Source organism: Tachypleus tridentatus, chromosome 2, assembly GCF_004210375.1.
Source record: "Tachypleus tridentatus isolate NWPU-2018 chromosome 2, ASM421037v1, whole genome shotgun sequence".
Classification (NCBI taxonomy): domain Eukaryota; kingdom Metazoa; phylum Arthropoda; class Merostomata; order Xiphosura; family Limulidae; genus Tachypleus; species Tachypleus tridentatus.
In genome coordinates, this window is record NC_134826.1 from 110767984 (window position 1) to 110788928 (window position 20945).

The 20945-nt window shown below is 33.1% G+C and overlaps 1 protein-coding gene across 1 annotated transcript in view; it reads left to right on the forward strand.

The window, feature by feature from the left end:
- The first annotated feature begins 2393 nt into the window (after nucleotides 1-2393).
- The window catches only part of LOC143244838 (NSFL1 cofactor p47-like), a 55855-nt gene continuing 37303 nt past the window's right edge, over nucleotides 2394-20945 (forward strand). The window contains exons 1-2 of the mRNA XM_076490231.1: nucleotides 2394-2549; nucleotides 14330-14511. Coding sequence (XP_076346346.1) covers nucleotides 2436-2549; nucleotides 14330-14511 — 296 coding nt within the window. The 5' untranslated portion in view covers nucleotides 2394-2435. The remainder of the gene's footprint in view (nucleotides 2550-14329; nucleotides 14512-20945) is intronic.

Consider the following 20945-nt stretch of genomic DNA (forward strand, 5'->3'; position numbering starts at 1 on the left):
TATGCATTTCTTCAGGCTTTTGTGTGGTTCATGGTCGAATTGACAGCACACCTTCCAATACAGAGAAGCTCATGAATGAAAAATGGATTATTTTTCTCGCCAGTTGGCATCCCTTTTGCCGCTAACCATAGATTAGTGTCATGTGGCATCAACCAATCAAGCCCCCAGCGGACTTACACACTAAAAACCGGGTTTCGATACCCGTAGTGGGCAGTGCACAGATAGCCCATTATGTCGCTTTCGCTTTGTGCTTAGTTCAAAACAAACAATCAACCAATCAAAGTTAGAGTTGGGCTATACTGATTGGTAAATTCTTGAGAATCCTTTGGAAACTGCTTCATGCAGACTCGTACTTCTACCCATACATCAATATAACAACACATAGTTACCCATGGTTCTTATAAAATTATTAAGGTGAGGGTATTTTGCAGGCTGTTCTGGATGCACCAGATGCCAATAGTTTTTTTTCGAGTCTACAGTTCCAAAAAAAGCATGCAGTCATATATCTTTGTATTAATAAAAGTTCAATTTCCAAGGGTCCTTCTATTATGGTCGACCACTCTCTCTGATAGTCATCTAGCCTAAATAACTAAATCTAACTTTTCGTTGCAGACCTTTATACTTATATAAAATAACGTTTTTTCGTTTGAAGATACGTAGACCTAACTTATTCAAGAGAGAACAGAAAACACCACGAAAACAAGTTCATTTGTCAAGTCACTGAACATTTTTGCCATTAGCTTACTCTGCTTATTGTAAAATAAACCTTTCAAGTAGTTTCTGCAGATAAAAGAAAATGTATCATGGAGTAACTCTGAATTTCAACTTTTGCTGAACTTAACAAGAAAGTTACTGAATAAAGTTGGCAGAGTGAAAATTAGTCATTATTTTTAAAAACTTAATAAATTCAATAACTACACTAAACAGAAAATAGCACCTTTACTGAAAAGTGTAAACATAAGTCTGTATAAATCTGTTTAAATGTCTCAATCTCTTCCATACTAAGAGAATATAGCATTGCAAACAATGTTATATCATTCCATTTACCTTACTCATTTCACTAGAGACCCTTCCAATAAAATATAAGGTATTTATGTATATTCTTCAGATATCTCCTAACTTGCTAGTGAAAAATATCGCTGTCTACCTTTATGTAGTGTAGTTTATTTTACAAAAATATTCCACACGAGAAATCACAAAAATGACCCATAACAACAGGTAACTGTAATGGAAGGAACTTGCCCAAACTTTTCAACTAATATTATATTATTAAAACTATACGTTTAGCAAAGACAGGAACGTTTGAAAAGTTTTGGAAAATATTTGTGAACTAAAATATCCCCTTTACTAACTAATGAAGCTAAGCACAAAGCAGCAGAATTGGCTATCACCACGGATATCAAAATCCGAATTCTAGCATTGTAAGTCCAGAAACATACCCTTTTACTGGGGAGCAAGAACGCAAGAAATGCTGTATATGCATCTGCATAATATGTGTTTCAGATTAGAATGTCGCATGAAATTTGAAAGAGACCACTAGAAATGATATTGCGAAACTTAGCTAACACCATCTAGAGCAGGAAATCTTTGAAGTAGCTTTATTTAGGGATAAGCTTAATACCTTGCAATAGTTTTTAAAACGTCTATAGGAAATACATTAAAAAATGAAAAACAGAAACGCTAAAAAGATGTCAGACAAGAAGATGAAATTTGTTGTTTACATCTTATGTGAATAAGAGCAATTGTGAATATATATTGTTATAATGAAATACTAGGTTATGACATTTTTTGTGTGACTATTATTAATATAAGTAAAATTATTGAATTTAAAAAGTGATTTTTTAATCCAATAATATTATGAAATGTACTCGTGATGGGTCAGCAATAAGTTTACGGATTTACACACGAAAATCAGGGTTCAATTCTCCACAGTGGAAATAGCTGGGAGCCTAATGTGGCTTTGCTGTAAAATAAACAAATAGATATCTCTGAAATACGATGTGCTACATTCAGAATTTTTATAATATAAATCATCATTCTTGAAATTTAATTTTATCATATTAGAACAATTATTTTGAATATGAATTGTTGTTTCTTTAATAATTGCTAGGTACTTTAAATTTTATCGTGAATATGTGTTGGTCTATTTATAATTTACCAGAAAGTTTTGCATTTGAAATTTCTTAAACATTCTTTATATATTTTGTTTGTTTGTGTGTGTGTGTGTGATTTTCTTATAACAAAGCAATATATAACTATTTGCTGTGTTCACAGAGGAGAACTGAACCTCTGATTTTAGCGTCGTTGTAAATCAGGAGTTTTGCTTCTGTGTCAGTGTGTGACTAGTATATTTTAATATTTATCGTAGACGAATTATATATATATGTATATAATTGATCTACTAAGCGACATCTGTTGGATGAGGAAATACCAAAATGGAGGGAAATATACAGGAACAAGATGAACTCATCAAAAATTTTTGTTCTGTTACTGGTACAGATTGTGATCGAGCAAACATTTATCTAGAAGCAGCTGCTTGGAATTTAGATGTAAGGCTATAGTGTTTTATGTGTGTAAAATATTTAACACACTAAAGTTTCATCTAAATTAGTTTGTTAATGTACGTAAAAATACAGATAGTAGTATTAGTAATAATATTTTGCTATTACTCTTAAATTAATTCTTGGTATTGAAGGTACATATTTTCAACTCCACTTTGTCTTAACTCTTAATAATTATCTCAAAGACTATCCTTAGTATAGTATACTATTATAGTTTGTACCACTAACATTGTACATTGACGACAAGGTTGATTATGTACTAGTAATAGTGAAGTTTTAAATTTTAACGAGAAACATAAGTGGTATTAGGGCACATGATATAGAAATCTTGAAAATCTGCACTGCAGACAGATAATACTGTGTAAGTAGTGAAAGTGACTTGTGTAGAAATACTTACATTTTTCATTTAGAATGGATTGGCCAAAAATAATGAAACTACAAGGAAAAAGTTTAGTTCACTATCTAGATGAATTTTAACTGATGAAAAGACTATACTGAGTTGACTGATTGAGCATAAAATGTGTGAGATTTGCGCTCTGTGTCATGAAGCTGTTAGAAGTGAGCAGATTTTGAAACGCATACTTATTGTACATGTGAAATGCATTTTATAGTAACTATTATAAACTATTTACATTTATTGCTTAACGTTGTCAACCAAGATCAAATTATCAGTTCAGTGACTCCTGAAGTAATCCCTAAACTTCAATACTCTTTTTGCTAACAAAAAAAATCAAAAGACGTTAACATTTTTGAAAAATCATAAACTCCTCCCAAGGTTCTTTACTAGGTTGTATGATAGTTGCCATTTATTAGTTCTAGAAGCCATTCATTCTTAACTTTTGTAGAAATGGTGTTTTCCAATTCCTTAGTATAATTCAGAAATTAACTATGGGGTTAAAAAAAACTATGGACATAGGATCATTTGTTCCTTCAAGTCTGTCCTTGTTTATTCATTCCTAAGAAAGGTAAAGATTCTAACCTATCCTTTTCTTTATAGAAATCTTAAACTTTTTCTCTTGTTCTATTATCTTCAGAATATAGCACAAAGTCATAATAGGCTTTAATCCTGCTCATCCTCCATATAATCTTGTAAACATTACCTCTTAACCTCCTTTATTCAAAAAAATAATATCTTAACCTGTCCATAAAAGATAACATTTTCATCCATGGAATCATTCTGGTAACTGTTTTCTGAATCTTTTTCAGTAAGTTAATATCCTTTGTTAGGTTAAAAGACCAAAATTTATAGTATTCAAAGAGAAGCCTAAGTAGCATTTTCTGTTTAGAAATAATTAATTATTTTCCACTAATAATCTTTATATATAGAATTATATTCTAAAATGTTCTTAGCTTTAATACCAGCAACAAAGTATTGCTTCAGTGGTTTTTGTGACTTATCCATCACTGTTATTAATAAGAACTGAGTGAAAGTATGTTTAGTGTAAACTAACACTGTATTGCTTTTTTTTTCAGTCATGATGTTGAGTTGACTATCATCTATATACGTTATTTAAATTACAGTAATTTAAATGTATTACCTTACACATAGTATAGTTAAAGGTCATCTATCAAATGTTTGTCCTACTTATCAACTGAAGCTAGTCATTGTGTAATACCTCAACATTCTCAGTACAGGTAAAAATATCCAAGAGTTAACATCTGCAGTGAATTTTACTAATTTGCCAATTATTCTCTTGTTAGTATCATTAATATTAATAAGAAAGAGCAAAAGCCTAAGCACTTGCTCTTGAAATACTCCATTAGTGAATGAGAATCTAATTTGACTGGACTCCATTTGGTCTTGCTTATCCAACCACCTTACTATAAAATCAGTAGCAGTGTGTTAAGGTATACTTCTCTGTATGTTCTGCCTACTCTTCTACTTTTTTGTTTTTTTAACAGTGATTTAGAATTCTTGTTACCAACCATGTGTAAATTATCATTTTCACCCTAATTGCTGAATTTTAACTGATTTATCTATTTTTATGTACTTTTGCATGTGTGCTTGAGTGTTGTTTGCTAGTAATTCAACTCTAACAAAAGGAACTATTACAGCATGCATAAAACTAAACAAAAATACAGATTATTTCAGCACAGAAAAAAAGAAACTGAACCAAAATTACAAGAAAAATATGGAAATCAAATGGATTACATGTGGATTAGTGTAATATTAAGTAAGACTTTGTGTTTCCAATTTCTATCCACATAAATAATATCCTTATGATTGTATATAGTTTTTTTTATCAGATTGAATTTTTTTTTAACTACAGAAATAAGGCTAAGTGGCCTATAATTTTCAGAGTAACTACTATCATTCACTTTAGATATTGGAGTTACAGAAGCAATTATAGGCACTGGCCACTCTCTTAACCTTCTAAAAAGAAAAAAGATACTCATATATCTGATTGTTGACCACCTTTAAAATCTCAATTGTCTGGCCTTGGTGATTATCTACTTTTGATGTGATCTCAGTTTTTCTACATACATTTAAGTGACTTATATCTATATGATTTATGTTAACTGCAATATTTTTCATAGAATGCTAAGTCACAAATATTTATAACGTCTATAAAAACAGAAAATAAGGAAGCATTTAAAAGGTCAACCATTTAATAATCAATAAAATCTTTCCATAAGCATAACGAACTCAATTCCTATTCTAACATTTTAAATATATTAAAAGAATCTTAATGTTATAAGCCCTTTTGGAAAGTAACATTCTGTAGTTCTGTAAGTTCTATCTTTCTGGGCCCAGCATGGTCAGGCAATTAAGGCACTCCACCTGTAATCTGAGGGTTGTGGGTTCGAATCCCCATCACACCAAACATGCTTGCTTTTTCAGCCATAGGGGCAATATAATGTGATGGTCAATCCTACCTTGGTAAAAGAGTAGCCCAAGAGTTGGTGGTGAGTGGTGATGACTAGCTGCCTTCCCTCTAGTCTTACACTGCTAAATTAGGAATGGCTAGTGCAGATAGCCCTTGTGTAACTTTGTGCAAAATTCAAAACAAACCAAACCTACCTTTCTTCTATTACTTTAATTTTGCTTAAACTTATGGCATTTATTTATGATTTTCTTTCTTTTTATTTGCCCTTTGTAAGTCAATTAGGTTTGAGTTTTCCTTGTTTTTTATTTGCACATTTTATAGACATGTCTGTATTAAATTAAAAGCAAATTATTTTTGATAAAATTTCCACATCTGTCCTATATCATGTTTTAACTCATTGCTCTACTTCACTTATAACAATGTGTTTTGAACAAAAAGGAACTTCTTAATCTGTTCCTCCTTCCATTCTATAAATGAAATCAAAACTTGTAAATAAATAAATAAATTAAAACAATAAAAAATCTTAAAGCCAGACCTTGTCATTCATATAATTATCAAGCTTTCTCTTAAATTCACTCAAATTTACTGCTTCCACAGCACTTGAAGGCAACCAATTCCAGAGGCCAACCACCCTATTAGATAAATAACATTTTTAGTTGAAGATGACTCATGGCCTGCCAAAATTTATTTTTTACCCTTAGTCCTACTACTTTTGCTGTTATCTCTCTTTTTTTTTTTTTTAACAATTTAATAAGAGATCTCAGCCCCTCCATCACAGGCACAACCCTAGTAACCCTCTTCTGTACCCTTTCTAATAATTTATTTTCCTTCATGAGGTAAGGAATCCAAAATGGGATACAATATTCAAAATCAGTGGCCTTTACAATGAAATTATAACATATTTAAACTTATATTCAATATTTCTGTAGATATAATAAAAATTCTATTTGTCCTTCCACTAGCAACAGGACACTGCTTGGATGACTTAAGAGAAGGATAAGTCATTACACCAAGATATCTTTCCTTTCTCACACTGTTAAAGCTATTTCCATCCAATTTTTATTTGTAATTCAAATTATGACAACCTAGATGCATTATCTTGCATTTATTACACTTAAAACCAATTTGCTATTTACTTGCTCAACTCACAAAATGGTCTAAATCCTCTTCATAGCTAGTGACATCCAAGACCTTAATATTGGCTGCAAAGTTAAGTAATTTACTGGTCCTTTCATCATCTATGTCACTGATTTAAATTAATATTCTAGAATATTCCATTATAATAAATCAGAATAATTGGAAGGTTCTAAGATTATTTAGAATATTTTGGAACAATTTAGAATATTCATGATATGGAGATAATCTTGAGTAATCCATAAATTTTAATCAATGTGACTACAATTTGATGTGTATTATTGATATATTGCAACAAAATGAGATGGTTATAAATCATATCTTCAGAAATAAGGATAACTCTGAGCTATTGAGATAGTTTAAATACCACTTGATACTGAATAGATCACATTGTAAACTACTTACAACAATGTAGAGTGAACAAATTACACAAGAAGTAATTTATGGTTCTGATGGAAAGTGACAAGACCAATATATCTCCTGTAAGGAAGAAAAATAATCTAAGGTTAAGTTTAGAAGACTTAGGAACAAACCATATAATATAATTTTTATACAATACCTCTAGTTCTTATGTTATGAAAATGTTTTTGTCTAAATGTATGTTTCTTTGGAAGATACAGAAATACTCATCTATGACAAGACATCGAGCGAGCTCAGTTAGGGCTTGTGAGTACAGTATGCAACAGCAAAATATTCTGATGATTGAGATCCTTTTCAAAGAATGTTATTAAGTTTATTATATAAAAAAATAATGCACATAACTATAACTTATTTATTGAAAAGAAGCTATATTTTTGTCTGTAAAAAATTGATCTCAAACTAGAATATTTTTAATACAAATGGTAGCTAACTTGTGTTTTGCCAATTATAAAAACTCAAACTTAGGTCACCAATGAAGTCTTCGCCTAAAGCAGTTAGTAAAATAAAGTATTGAATGAAATACAGAGTGTTAGGAAAGTCACTGTGCAGTTATATATTTATTAACAGACAAAATTGCACAGTGACTTTCTGAACGCCCTGTATATTAATGAAAATTATTCAGGTTAAAATTTACTAGATTTATGGAATATATCTTTTCTAATCAACCATAAAAAATGGCATTCTAATATGAAGTGTTTAATGTCCTCTCAAAAAACCAACACAAGAAAATCTGAAAAATTCTAGTACTTAAATAAAATAATAGAAAAAGAAATCTAAGTATAAAAATTTGGTTTTCAGCTAAAACTGGATAATATTTAGTAAGGTTTTTATCAAATTTTCATGAAATCTTGTGAAATTTATTTTCTCTCTTACTTGCATGAACAAATTTTATGATGAACTTATCCAAAGAACATATCTTTGATGAGAACATAAAATTATGTCAGGCAAAAAGTTGACATCATAATCAATTTTGAATTGAAAAACTTTTGCAATACATATTATGAACCACTATATTGTGGACTTGTTTGTGTAAGGAAATTGTTGTAATTATTATTTATAATAATTATTAATTTAATTGGTCTACTTCAGTTGCAAAAAGTTGACTGTATAATAAATTTTGAATTGAAAAGCTTTTGCAATGCATATTATGAACCACTATATTGTTATAATTATTATTTGTAATTATTAATTTAATAGGTCTACTTCAGTTGCTCATTGTTGTAACACATATTCTCATGCAGCAAAATTCTCTTTAAAGTTCCATTTGTTTGTAGTGAGAAGCCTAGGTTTACTTAGGTCTGAATGTAGAGACAGTTAAGGCAATGCTTATCATTGTAACATACTTTACACAGTCATGTACTGAATATTATGAGTGCTTAAGGAATAAAAGAGAACTTGTACATTCTATTCATTTCTTACAAAAATATGTCTTAAAAATGCAAAGTAATGCAGTGACAAAGAAATGTGTAATAGAGATGTGTGGAACAGACATTTTGCTGATTCAAATTTAAAATTTGTTTGCATACTTCACTAGAATATTGTTGTGTAGAAAACAGTGACTTATTTTATTCCCATAATGATCTTATTCTTCTCTACCTCTGACAAGTGAAGTAGCATATACAGGTAAGTTTATTATCCATTTGTACAGTAATGATGCAACTAAGTATTCATGTAGTTGACTGTCTAAATTTTAGATCCCTACCATGTGACTGATCACCTAGAAAGTGTAATAGTTTAGTGTATATATAAAATGATAAAATTAATCCAAGTAATTAAGTATATGTAATTTATGTTAATGTGTACATACTAGTAACTTACTAGTTGCTACTGTATTCAGTAGTTTTCTGACTTGTAATCAGTGTCATGAAATAATGTTTATTTTCTCTGGAAAAATTCATTAGTTTTAGTAGTATTGTGGAAATTTGTAGGGAGAAACCCACAGAATGCTATTACTTGTATTTCAAGTTATAGGTTTTGTAATACATTGTAAGAATAATGTTTTCAAGAACAACAGTGTATGACTTTAAAAAATATTCAAAACAAGTCACACTATGGATATCACAGTTTTACCTCAAACTCTAAAATAATTCTTTCCATGTTAAAAGTCTACTTAGGATGATTCAATTACTTTAAAAATCCAATTGACAAGATGAACTGTCTTTCTCTACTCTTGTCACAATAGCATCTGTAAATAATTTACTTATGCTATTCCGTGCATTACCCTGTGAGTTACCATAGTTGTATTCTGAACTCCAGATAATTGTCTCCATTTCTTTAAAGTTTACAGAGATGGGTTTAATTACTTTGGAACACTCTTTGACAAGACAAATTATTCTCCTTATCTTTATTAAACTGTAAAACTCGCTTTTAAATCTCACCTGTTGTGGTTGATTACTTACGCACTGCCTAATTTTTTTTTATATTTGCTTTTTTTATATATATATATATATATATATACTAAATTGCACTTACTTCACTTGACTTGTGCTTGCTTGGTTGCCTATATTTATACATTTCCAAAATGAGGCCTTAAACTTTCTCTGAAGTACATGAGCAATGGTGTAAGGTAACAATACTTACTATATTTTATGCCTTGTAAGATGCTACATCGTGGAAGACGCACCCTAATTTTGGAAAGACAATTCTAAGAAACAAATATTTTGACTCGGCAAGCAACACTTTGATGTAGCCTTGACGTTTTTCAACCTACTGAGTAAATACTGTCAAATACATCATATTCCTCACAATATATCAACCACATTATTAAAATTGAATGTTTTATGCTGTTGAAAATACTTTTAATTGGTAAGTAGTGATATTTTGACTTGTATGAGAGGCTGTTTTGAGTAGACCCTAAGCTAACCTCTTGCCTTAACCCATCACTTTTGTCTTGGAAAAAGCATGGTGATTTTTCAAGGTATTTATAAAGAAGAAAATTGCATCTTACAAGGTGTAAAATACAGTACTTAACCTGATTAGAAAAATTCTGAAGATTTGAGTAACTGGACCAACAATATTAGTGATGCCTGGACATCACAATGTATGATTTATACAGAGTGATATAATGAAAGTTGTCACAACTGATGCTATCAAAACAATCCATCTTCAACACTTCTGTCTTAAAAACTGAACAGTAATTAAATATTAAGTCAAAATATAAGCTAAATATTAACACTTACATACAGTAGAAAGTCTTGTATATCCAACAGCATGCACATTGATATTTCCACTATTATGCTTCTCTTTTCTTCTTTATCTTCTCTATGCTTTCCTGTCATAAAACTGATTCTACGATTCAAGGGTGCATTCTGCTTCATAAAGAGGTAGTGTTTCTTTGACTTCCCCCACCATCTGAGTCAATTTTATAACATACTTTTGTGTCCATTTCTAAATTACCAGAGGATTAACTGGATGTTTCACACCAAGATTTCAAGATATTTTAACTGCAGGAAATAATCTGTCATATGAACAACAAAAATGGCTCTATTTGAAGCATACTCCACAATGATGATGCTTGCATTTGCATGTTAAATGCTCTGAGAGTTTCCTTCCACATTTTTCTTGACCTGGTCATGAATAGAAACATTGATTTAATGAAAAAACTATCAAATGCCTGCATTTAAACCAATAAGAATTATCACAGAGGTATAAGTAAAAACAAACAAAATGCATTGGGTTAGCATTTCTTTATCAACAACAAAAACCCCATATTTTTTGGGCTCATATCACAGTTGTTAAATATTTATCTACTTATTATGAAGATTACTTTTATTTGTGCTAAGGAACCATCATTACTTGATAATATGTTCTTGGTTTTCAAGTGTTTCCCTTGACTTTTTCCAATTTGTTTTTGAACAGGTTTTGGTGCCACCCTTTTATGATAATTTACTGATGAAACACAGGTGGGGAAATAGCTATAAAGAAAGCTTAAATGTTCTTGGACAGAAAGATAATTAGACTTTTCACATCTTGATGGAGTAAATAAAATGGCCTCAGCAATAATTTATGGTTAATGAAATTTTTTTCTTGTTAAGAGCTCAAAAGGCAATCAATGGGAAATTCGAAACACTTGGTAACAAATGACAAGAAATTTGTGATGACGAGAAACCCACTTGAAGAAAGAATGTATTCTCAAGATGGCTGCTATGAGTATTAAAACTTTTCAAATTAAAGTTTAATATCCATAGCAGTTGTCTTTAGAATACAAATGACAAGAGACTGATAATTTTTTGAAGTTTCTTTAAATGTTCTTTTAGTTTTTAAAAAATTTTGTATAATAAATTATATTTGTGTGTGTGAGAGTTTGCAAAATTTTATTTCATGAGAAGACATCAAAGAAGTTCAGTGAATGCAATAGGTGACAGTAAAATATTTTAATTCAAGGTTTTAATTAAATATTATTTTCATATTTCTCCTATTGAAACAACATGTAAAAATTGGTATCATGATCTCTTTTGTCAAGTTTTATATATGGGACAAGTTCTTTACAATAGGTGTCTTTGAAATTGTTTTCAATAAATTTTAATAACAAGCAAACCGCACACAATACACTTGTTTTAAAATAATATATAAAACAAATCGGACATTCATACAAATGTTGGTTACCACAGTTGAATCCAGAGCTATAAATTTTTTTTTTTTTTTTGTCAAAATCTACACAGGTTAGTTCAGTTACTTTAAAACACAACTGACAAGGCTAATTATTTTCTACTCTTGCTATTACAATACAACCTGTGATAATTTCACTTGAAAAATATACACTATAGATTCTTTATGGGTAAACAGTTTGAGCTGTACCTTTCCTTCATGATTATGACTGGTGAGAGCAGGCTGAATTAAATGACTCAGTGTTTCTAGCTTCTAACATTACCATGATTTCATGTTTGATCAGTTCTCTCATCACATAGGGTATCTGCTAGGGATTCACCTTGGCTGGATCTATGGTTGTGATCTTGCTCTTGTGTTGCATGAGGTCTGTTTTACCTGGTGTAATTACAAAGGTATTGCATACTGGTACAATAGATCTTGTAACTTTATCTTCTGTTTATTGGTCAGTTCTTCACTGATATTGACAGTTTTGTATGTTTCATCTTCACCCAGTGGTCTTAGATCTAGTAGGTCTTCATTTTCTATGACAGTCGCAATATTCTGGTTCTGCATCTATAACAGCTCTACCTGCAGTGTACATTTGTACCTCAGTAGCTGCACCCATTAGGTCTTTTTTTTCTCTTGAAATACTCTCTTCAACTAATGGATGTGGTAGATCTTGGTCTTTCTTCCACTTGTACCTTATATTTCATTCAGCTGACAACGTCCTGCACTTCAAAAGGCTGTTTTCACTGCAAGGTGAGTTTACTGTTGTTTGTGGTTAACAAAACTCAAGAGATTCCATCTGGCCTTGAAATTTCAAATCTTGACCTTGTCATTGAAGTGTTTCTGACTGTTTTGAGCCGTATACAGAATTTTCCAAATGAGTTGATAGGTCTCATTGAGTTGGTTTCTGAGGTCTTAATACATACTGAGATGTGTTTCTAACTTTTAACTCTTCTTCTCCTGAATACAGGTCTTTCAATATCTAAATTGGATCTTGTACTGTTCTTTATTACAGTAACTCAAAATGTGAAAATTATTTGTTTGTGATAGTTTTTGATAAACAAATAATAATGCCTGTAGGTACCTACCCTAGTCACATGGTCTATGTTGACACATCATCAACATACTCTCTAAGATTCTATTGACTCTCTCATAAAGTCCCTTACATCTGGGATTGTATAGGGTGCTAAAAATTTGCTTAGTGTTGATTAATTTGCACATTTCATGCATAATTTCTTAGATAAAGTGGTTTTTCTGTCACTCAGGACTTCATTTGGAAAGCCTACTCTCCAGAACACATAAAGGATGGCTTTTACTACTCACTTTCATCTCATACTGATTGCCTTTGTCAGATAAAGGTGCTACTGGTTTAGTCAAGTCTGTAGTTATTTTGCTGAGTGGCTCTTCTATGAGAAGCATCTCATCCAGTCGCACCTTACCCAACTTTCATCTAGTTACTGTTTTTTAGCAGATGCCATATGAGCTGCAGAATGCAGTAACATAATCAATGACTCCTGGCTAATAGAAGTTGCTTGTGATTCTGCCTGCCATTTTCTTTACTCCTAAGTGTCCTCTTACAATCATTTCACAAATCAGCTTCTTCACTTAAGTATGCTTTTGGTAGTATGATTTGTTTAACTAACCATCAGAACTGTTTTGATAGATCTGGTACAATGCTCTTTTGGTCCTGCATTCTATATATTTCTTTCTTAATGTCTTGTGCTCAACATTGCTAGGCATTGCTGCAGAGTTTCTATAGTTAAGGGTCTTTCTTCTACACTTCCTTCAGTTTCTGTAACCAACTTTTGGGATGTAACCCTTTCTTTCTTTGTGAACCTGACAATGACCGAAGAAGGTTGAAACATTGTTCGCTCCTCTACAAGTGCATTCTCTATCTACACCAGCTGTTTTTAATTATATGAGGACTAGAATGTTCCACACTCTATGAATTATTATGATATAATAATATGCAGGATGATGAGATAATTGTTTAAGATTCTAGTAACAACAATAACTAATTCACAACAGTTGAAGTACACAACATATTAAAAAAGTTACATGAACAAACATGCAATAAACTACTGTTTCTAAAAATAACTTTATCACTGGAGGAATACTTGCATCATCTAAATAAAGACACTCACATTACACTTAAAAAGTTGTATATATCTAACAGTTCTAAATAAAAACATTTCTGTTATCAGAAACTGTAAAATGTTTTTTAATTATCAATTATATGATGTACCCAAGTTCAGTGAAAGATCACTGCATATTTTAAAGACAAAGTGGCCAAAATATGTTTAAATGCTAACTGTAGAAGTTGTTTATAACATTAAATAAAGGATATTTTAAAAACCGGAGCTGACTGATCATCCTACGATCAGTCTCCTGTGAGAATAATCAGTTAATTGAATATAATTGATAAACAAGCCTGATGATTAACTGGTTAACAGATTCCACTAACTGCCTTGTTGTTAATATTAAGTACTCTTAAAGAATTTTGAATTTGATGTTCTTTAGAATAATTGTGTTATTATTGCTTGAATCCCACCTCCTCTTTATCCATGAATTAATATATTTAACACTTTATATGAAAAAGTAATTTGAAATAAAAACGTTATTGCTTTGTTTTGGATTTTAGCCAAGTTTTTGATTCTTTAACTTGTTTTATAGTTTCATTTAATATGCTTATTTCTTTCATTTGAAATAACTTTTGTATTAGTATTCATAATTTTGTTTCCTATTTGCACATTTTATTCCTTTTAAGCATTCCTTTTTATTGTTATCATTTAGTTTGCACTTTCAAGTTTCTATGAAGAAACTGATGACTTAGGAGACCCAGTTGTTGTAGAACCAGATTATTTAACTAAAGAGACTGATGGACTTGGACACCCAGTTGTGGAAGAACTAGATGAGTTAAACAAAGACATCTCATCCAAACCAGCATCTGCAGCAAGTGGATCATCTTCATCTAGGTGTGTAAAGTTGTAGAATGTGCATTTAAATCAATAAAATTATGGTGTATTTAAAACTTGTACCAACATAGTAAGAAGTGAAGGAAAAATAAATTAAAGTTTCTTTAAACCATTATAAGAAACAAATGTTCCAGTTCTTGTCTTAAATTAGATACTTAAAATATGTGAAGAAATCTTCAAAAATGTCAATGTAGTTGGACATCCTTTCTGCATAGCACCTACTGTGTATATAAAACTATACAGCAGTGTTCTCCATGTTTCTGCTAATAAACCTTCTCCATGATGTTGATTAAAAATTTCATTCAATATGTATTTTGAATTATGATCATTTAATAATTTTAAATTCTGAAGCATACCTATTCCCACAAAAGTGGTGAAAGGTTCTCACTGCCAATCTAAGCATTGGTGTGAATCTTACCTCACTTACTCCAGCACTTAACCCCACTATATTGAAGATAGAATCAGAAGTTTTAATTTGCTTTGGATGATTTTATTTTGGCCTGTTTTATTTAGTTTTAGAGTTTATTGTCAATTTTCTCTACTTACCATAAAAAAAAAAAAAACAACCATATTAGGTATGAATTCTTATATTTGTCTCTAACATAGAGTCTCATATTGCTCCTACTCTGCCATAAATCAAGTTTAGTTTTGCCTGGACATTAGGGGAAGGCCCTCTTTCTGTTGAGGATGTCCAATCTCTCATATGTTGAGTGTACATGAGTTGTGATGTTTTTTCTCTTTTCAGCTCAGAAGCTGAACTTTGGGAGGTCAAAGGCAGAGTGGGGAGAATTTGAACTCTACTTTACTGGCTAATTACTTTGCTTAGACACCTCATCACAAGCCTTAGACATCTCATTTCTGCAACTAGTACATTAAATTTGTAATGTCTTGAGCATTTCTATTTTGGTTTATGGCTCTTTTGCTTCTATGATGGGGAAAAGTCATTTGGCTGATTACCTATTCTTTCCACCTTTGCCATACATTGTTATACACGCTCAGAGATTTGCTGAGCAATTGAGAGAAGGTGCTGCCATGCCTTATTCTTCTTGTTTACCCTTCAGTGTTGATTTCTGTATGTGGTGAGGGAACTCCCAGGGAAGGTTCTGTTCTTTCAGTTTACCTTCTCTGGGATCTAAACATCCACCCACATATTTGCTGTACATGGTGACCCATAAAGGGGAGAAAAGGATCCTGGTGGTTGAGGGGTCTGAGCCTAATTCACCACTTTGGCCTTGAATTTCTGTAGACGGGCAGCATTGGGGTGGCCCCCTAGGGTCACTTGGCTGGTCCACTTTTACTAGGGTCAATGAAGTACCAATGTTGGATGTTCTAAATGGGTGTTGTGAACATTGTATCTTATGTTTGGGTATAGTGCTCACAAAACCTTGGCATTGTAGTATGTTCCCATGGTGGGTGGGGTCAGTGGGCACCAAAAAATTCTTTTTTTATTATTGATTCTCCAAATAAAAACTCAAATAAAATATTGAAAAACATACCATTGGTAAACGACCACATGTTGAAGATTCTGAGCAGCAATCTTCAATGTCTGTAACACCTGTGCATCATATTCTTGTACTACATTTTCTTTCAGACAAACCTTTAGGGCAGATGTCTCCCTTTTTCATTTACAAGGCACCAGAGGGACTCATTGGCTCTTTACAGTCAGTAAAGAAGCTTTTCTCTGGTGACATATTGATGGAAACATCCACATCTCAACACAGTGAACTCCTCTTGCATTCAAAGGCAATTGGGGATATACCTATTGAGGTTACACCTCATGCTACTTTGAATTCATCACGAGGAGTTATTGCTGAGAGGAATTTGAAGAAGATTCCCGAGTCAGACATTCTCGCTGCTTTCTCCACCCATGGAGTTTCTGCAGTGAGGCATATATCCACTCACAAAGATGGAATTACGATGCTGACCAATGTTCTCATTCTGACATTTATATTACCATATTCACCTGCCACAACCAAGGCAGGTTATTTTAATTGCAGGGTACGGCCATACATTCCAAACCTTCTCAGTTGTTTTCAGAGTAAGCGATTTGGTCATGCCATAATTCCTTGACATGTGCTTATTGTGGTAGCAAAGGATCACAATGCCTATGAGTGTGGAATGGACCCTCATTGCATCAATTGCAATGGCTCTCACCTGTCCTACTTTCGTTCTTGCCCTAAATGGTTGTAAAAAAAAGAGGTGCAGTGATAGAAAATGATTCAAGACATTACTCACACTGAGGCTCAAAGGTTGCTGTCCACCATTTCATCTCAGATGTATGCTGCTGCACTTCGTTCCAATACCACACTGGGAATGCAGACGGATTTTTCGGTGTCTCCAAAATAATCGTTCTCAAACCAAATGAAAAGTTTATTTGATGTCCATGGTTAAAAAGTTGATGAATCAACTTTAACACCCATCTCTGTCCCCAAGATCCACTTCCTGTAGTTCCGAGTACAGACATTTCCTCAGCTACATCTTCTTCTCCCACCACAAGATACAAAACAATCAATCGTTCATATCCTCAGTTGCTGTAATCCTCTTCCAACAGCAAAGACCTGCCCAATCGACTTAGGGCAGGATCCATGGAGGTCAATAGACCTCCCTTGAATAAAGACAGTAAAAAAAAAAAAGGCATGGTCGTAAACAAAAGGGTTCTACACCCAATTTGCCTACACATAAGTAAAAATGGCCACCTTTATACAATGGAACTGTCGAGGTTGACGTTCTAATCTGGTTGACCTCAAAATACTGATTGCTTCCTACCATCCTGTATGTCTTTCCTTACAGCAAACATTTCTGAAACCTGCCAATACAGTCACCTTTTGACAGTTTTCTTTGTACAGAAATGACAGACTGTGTGATGGATCAATGCATGGAAGGGTGGCACTGTTCGTTGATCAGCATGTGCCCACCCTGTTTTTGCTACTTGACACACCCTTGGAGGCTGTAGCCATTCTTGTTTCCTTGGGTCACACCATCACTGTTTGTTCTCTCTACCTCTCTCCTGGAGAGATCTATGATCAATCAGACCTTGATGCTCTCATTGAACAGTTGCCATCTCCATTTTTAACCCTGGGAGACTTTAATGGACATCATCCACTCTGGGGAAGTGCTGATATTGATAGGAGGAGTCGCTCCATAGAGCGTATGCTCTCTCATCACAACCTTTCTTTTTTCTTCCGTGATGACGAGAAAACCCACTTGTAGAGAAAATTATGTATGTAAAAGCGGCTAATATGAGTAGAGAAAGCACTGTGTAGATGAGCAAACATCATTTCGACCTTCTTCGGTCATCGTCAGGTTCACAAAGAAAGAAAGAAGTAACTGAACAATAGCTGACCACATGTTTGAAGGCGATTGTGTATTTTAGTGTATGAATGTGGAGGGTGTGCTTAGATGTTTGATTATATATATTAATATGAGTATAAATGTGTTCCTTTGTATTGGTTTCTTTTGGGCTTGAGTTGTTGTATAAGTAAGGCTTCTTTAATTTTGAGTATGTTTATGCTTATTTTTTTATTTAGTATTTGGCTGTTTTTTATGGTTATATTGTGTTTATTTGATTTTCAGTGTTTGAAATCGTGTGAATATGACTTTTTGTGTTCTTTGAATCTGGTTTCCACTTTTCTACTTGTTTCTCCAATATAGAAGTCATGGTAGTTATGTTATCACATTGTATTTTGTAAATAATGTTGGTGTTGTGTTTTTCAGTGTAGTTTTTACATGATATAAACCTTAGTTTTGTGCCTGGTTTTTAAATAAATTTGGTATTAACTGGAATGTCATATTTTGTTACCAGTTTTTGCCAAATGTTGGTTATTTTTCTGCTGATGTTAGAATTATATGGTATGCAGCAATATATGGTTTTTGTGATTTTTTAAATCGTGGGGCATATTTACTTTTGTTAGTTAATTTTGCTTTTTGTCTAGGTATGTGCGTATAATGTTATCAATGGTTTGTGGACGACACTTGTTGATGTTGATGAAGTATTGTTTTATTTTGCCTAATTCATCATTAATTTTATCTGGTGAGCATAGTTTTATGGCCTTGTTTATTTGGTTTCTTAGTATGTTGAGTTTTTGTTTTGTTTCATGTGCTGAGTTCCAAGGAATGTATTGTCCAGCATGGGTTATTTTTTGGTGGATTTCTGTTTTAAATTGTATATCAGTTTTTGTAATTTTGAGGTTATGAAATGATATTTGATTGCTTTCTTCCTGTTCAGAGCTTATACACTGAATCTCATTTACCTCCTCTATACCTCTGTGGTTTGCAACTATCTTTACTGTAGGCTTTGAAACTTCATTCCTTACTAAAGCATCCCACCTGGAGTTGTGTTTTTCTTCTTTGGTGGACCATGATTTTTCAGAACAGAAAATCTGCTATTTCTCCTTTTGGCCTTCGTATCCAGGTGCAGTTGAATGAATTGTGTCTGTCCTTGGATAACACTGCTGTATCCACTGGACAGTCCATTCCACCATGGCTTATTGCAGTCCCCAAATGTGACCTTTCTTTAAGTCATCTGAGAAAAGCAGATACTACCAATTGAGAGTACTGTCTGTTATTTGCTGAACAACTTTCGAACCACCCTTTCATTCCTATTTATATAGATGATTTGAAATCAGGTGACTCTGTGGGCTCTGCCATGGTTTGGTGGTTATGTGCAGAATCCCATCTACAGTTTCTGCATTCACTGCTACACTGTATGCCATTTCTCTTGCCGTGGATCACATAGAAGCTAAGCAGTCCTCCAGTTGCACTATTTATACTGACTGACTTAGTTCTGTTCTGGCCCTGGCATCGCTTCATATTAGTTCTCACCCTGTTCTTGTCGATATTCAAAATTGAATGGGCCATTTCTCTTTAACATCTGCTTCCATCCAGTTTTTATGGATACTAGGCCATATTTGCTGGAATTGGCTCACTGACACTGAAGCTAAATCTGTGTGCTCTGGCACTATCTCTGTTGTGGCTGTTCCATACAGAGATGACTCTTCACTATCCAGTTGTGTGTTCTGTGGTTGTTGTTTCCTCATAATTCTGCATGCAGAACATCAATTCATGTGTCTTAGGTTGTTCCACCTTCTTGTAATTTTGGGGACAGGAGGTGTTTCCTCTCATGGTGGAGGACTAGGATTGCTCTTTGTTATCCTAGGCCATGTAACCTCTGTTTCTTCAAGTTATGTGAGACTTTACATGTATTGCAATTCTTAGTTTTATTAATTGCATTTTATAATCAGTGATGACGAGAAACCCACTTGTTGAGAAATATATATGCAAAAACGGCTCGTTTGGGCTGAGAAAACACTTTACATAGAAGAGCGAACAACGTTTCGACCTTGACCGAAGAAGGTCGAAACGTTGTTCGCTCTTCTATGTAAAGTGTTTTCAGCCCAAACGAGCCGCTTTTGCATATAAGTGTGTGTGTGCTCGCTGTCGACACATGAGTCACATGTCCGTTGCTGATTGGTGGATGACGAATCGCTGACTGGCCACGCCCCTTCCCTCCCAATACTTACCCCATCATTACTCTACCTGCACCCCCCACAAGTAGTCAGTGTAAGATCTATAGTTGCCAAAGCGTTCATTATTCAACATTTTTATTTTATTTTAACAAGGAGATAAGTAAGCAGTAGAGGTGAGTTGTGTCCATGGCTAAACGGGCGCAGATATTCAGAATGCTACCTCAACATTGGCTTCACCACTGTGCTCGTCAACGAAGGCATCGAGAAACCACAGTGTGTTTTGTGCCATGCTGTCCTGAGTACAGAGTCAATGAAACCATCAAAATTCAAGCGTCATCTCGAGACGAAACATCCAGAACACGCAAAGAAGGGTTTGGATTTCTTAGTTTTATTAATTGCATTTTATAATCAGTGATGACGAGAAACCCACTTGTTGAGAAATATATATGAAAAGCGGCTGTTTGAGCTGAAAACACTTTACATAGAAGAGCGAACAACGTTTCGACCTTCTTCGCTCTTCTATGTAAAGTGTTTTCTCAGCCCAAACGAGCCGTTTTTGCATATATAAATTGCATTTTATGTTTCTTTAGGTTGGGGCAAAAATTTTTTCTCTTTTGTTTTGTTTCCTTGTCTTCATAATTCTAGTGGCTAAACATGTAACATTCTGTAACTTTCAGGTTGGGTTCCAGTAATATCACATTAATAAAGGAGACCCAACACAAAGTGGTTCTTGAACCCCATAATTCAAATGAGAAGGCATGGAACCTTATCTTCATGGTTGGGACCTGGACAAATTTATATTTTTCTGAAAGTGTTTGGATTTTGCCTCTGTGGTCAGTCTGTTGGCTTTTACCTCCCAATAATTAGATTTCATGTTGTCTTGGCAAAAACATATCTGTTGCAGAAGTAGTGTGTAATCCAGTAGTTTGCTATTACTATATCTTATTTTCTTGCACCTCTTTTCTACAT